This window comes from Nannochloropsis gaditana (genome assembly GCF_000240725.1).
Source record: "Nannochloropsis gaditana CCMP526 unplaced genomic scaffold scaffold207, whole genome shotgun sequence".
NCBI lineage: Eukaryota > Eustigmatophyceae > Eustigmatales > Monodopsidaceae > Microchloropsis > Microchloropsis gaditana.
In genome coordinates, this window is record NW_005803746.1 from 24,224 (window position 1) to 26,605 (window position 2,382).

Here is a 2,382-nt window from a genome sequence, read left to right on the forward strand (position 1 = left end):
CCTCCATCACCTCCACGAGCGCCCCTCTTCCCCTCTTCCCCCGTGCCTCCCTCCCATCTGCCCATCGTGCCGCCATCTGCAGGCCTATCGTCCCCGCGTGCAGGGGCCACAGGGATCGCACCCACACGGCCATCCCCAGGGCCAGGGCCTTCCTCGCCCCGCCCTCCTCCTCCCTCACCGCCACGCCCGCCAGCAGGCAGAGAGAGCTCAGAGAGGAGTAAATAAGCAAGGGTAGCTTGAAGCACGCCCTCACGTCTTCCTCCATCCTCATCACCCCTGGCCTCTTCAGTGCCTCCCCGCGTCCTAGGAGGGGGATTGCCCCCCCCCAGGTGACGGGCGGGAGGGAGGGAGGGAGAGGGTACGAGGACACAATCAAGTGCAGCACCAGGTTTCCCCACCAGGGGAACCAGGCCAGGAAGAAAGAGGCGCGGTCCTTGTGTGCTAAGGCTGGGTCAAGGACGGAGAGAATGGCGAGGAGGAAGAAGGCGGGGCTGGCCACCAGGCTGACGACCCCTATGGGAGACGGGCGGGAAATGAGGCTCAAGTACAGGAGGAGAGTGCTGAAGCTGGTGTAGGCGAGCACGGCAGCGATGCCTGCGACTGCGTAGGCGCCAAGTTTGAAATCTTGGCCGTTCTGGTAGGAAAGGAGCGACACGTGCGAGATGCATTGGAGGGCCGCGAAGGAGAAGAGGGAGACGGAAAGAAGGTGGAGCTGGAAGGAGGCGAAGGACAGAAGTAAGTGAACGGTAGAGAAGACAATGAGTGCCTGCTCGCAGAGTTTGTGCCAGCCGGACGAAGCCCCGATCCCAATAATTTGATCCGTCTCCTTACCTTGCCAGGATGTCCGAGGCACGAGAAGACAGGAGAATGAGCCCTCTTGGCCCAAAAACGTGCACAGATCAACCCTCCGAGAGCCAACACATCCATGAGCACTACGATCGTACGCGTAGGCGCGTTACGCCATGGTGGATCGGACGAGTCGATGAGGACCAGGGGGGCCATGTCTTCTTCAACGCAGGAGTCGCTTTTTACCGGCTCGAAAAGTATCTGCTAGGCTCCCGCAGCTTAAGCACGGGTCTTAGGCCTCGCCTTACCAAGCTGATTGTATGTGTGTCATCCTAGGTGTTTGTTATGCGGATTTGTAAAGTGAGACGTCTCTCGGAATCAGGTAACAATGTGGTGCAGGTTTTACGTGTCATGCGAGAGATGGGGGGTGCTGTTCGTCGAGTATGTTCCAATAGCGACTCAGAGCATACCATGCGGGCGAGCGTCGTCTGCACCACGCAAAAGCCCCTCGTTGCTTGCGTGGCTTGCACCTGACCTTTTTTAGACAGTTTTTCTCCTCTTTGCATTGATTTTATTGCGCGCACACCCGTGGCCCCTGCGAAAGCCCTCAGGATTGTGGCAAACTGAAAGTGACACCGTGGTCCTCCTTCATTTCCTCTACGACCTAGGCACGGACGCGGATAAAGAGTGCCACTTCAAAGCTCATGTATCAGTCTGTCCAAAGCGAGACATTGGAATGGAGCGAGGTGGCCATGCGACGTAAGAGCCCAGGCTGGCCTTTCTACCCGCTCGCCGCTCTTCTCTACGTGCTCGTGGACTTGCCCTGGCTGCTCATCAATAGCGGGAATGTGCAAAACATGGTGGAGGACATCCAAAAACAGCCCTTGGAGTTTCGGGTCTGGGCAGCTGTCCCTGTCTACGTGGCTTTGGCGTACCTTGTGTCCCGCGCCAACTCCTCCTGGGAGGCCTTTGGATTGGGGGTGGCATGCTATGCCGTCTACGACTGGACTAACATGAGCACTCTCTCTTCGTACTGGTGGGGATTCGCTCTGGCTGATTCCGTTTGGGGTGGTGTCTTGACGTGCATCGTTTTCATTATTTTAACTCATCCACGCATTTCACCGGTGTGGGCGGCGCAAAGACAGTAAAATAGAGGAGTAAGGCATTCCTGAAGGAGGTTCCTCAGTTGGTATCAATGGATAATAATCCTACCAAAAAATATCCATGCAAACACTCTTTTGAGGTTTTAAGGAGCATTCCAAGGCAACAAACATGATTTTGTTCGATGCCACACAAAATGCTTTGCGTTGCTACCTCCATGATCTCGTCTCTTGAAATGTGACACGACGACAGGTTCGAACTGCATCATTACACGACTTTTAAAACCACCGCAATGACTTTTAAACACTTGCAATAGTCCTTTGTAGCTTTTGAATTGCTGCTTTGCACTTACTTCTCTGGCTCGAAAGATGGAATTTTCCTCATGGGAACATGGAAAGCATGCTTTGAGGGATCAATTCGGTCCCACCAGATGGAATATTCGTATTTTTTTAATTAGGTATACTATAAAAGATAAAGCCCACATTTATGCGACTT

The 2,382-nt window shown here is 54.4% G+C and overlaps 2 protein-coding genes across 2 annotated transcripts in view; one reads left to right on the forward strand and one right to left on the reverse strand.

Annotated features, from left to right (window-relative positions):
• The window catches only part of NGA_0155500 (uncharacterized protein), a gene marked incomplete at both ends in the record, with an annotated part of 1,097 nt that extends 95 nt beyond the window's left edge, over window positions 1–1,002 (reverse strand). Inside the window, 2 exons of the mRNA XM_005855398.1 lie at window positions 1–712; window positions 832–1,002. The exon at window positions 1–712 is cut by the window's left edge and continues 95 nt beyond it. Coding sequence (XP_005855460.1) covers window positions 1–712; window positions 832–1,002 — 883 coding nt within the window. The remainder of the gene's footprint in view (window positions 713–831) is intronic.
• Window positions 1,003–1,538: 536 nt separating this feature from the next.
• Window positions 1,539–1,934, forward strand: NGA_0155300 (uncharacterized protein; the record flags this gene model as incomplete). The annotated part of the gene is made up of 1 exon (XM_005855396.1): window positions 1,539–1,934. The coding sequence occupies one exon, from the start codon at window positions 1,539–1,541 to the stop codon at window positions 1,932–1,934; it is 396 nt and encodes a 131-aa protein (XP_005855458.1).
• Between the last annotated feature and the right edge of the window lie 448 nt (window positions 1,935–2,382).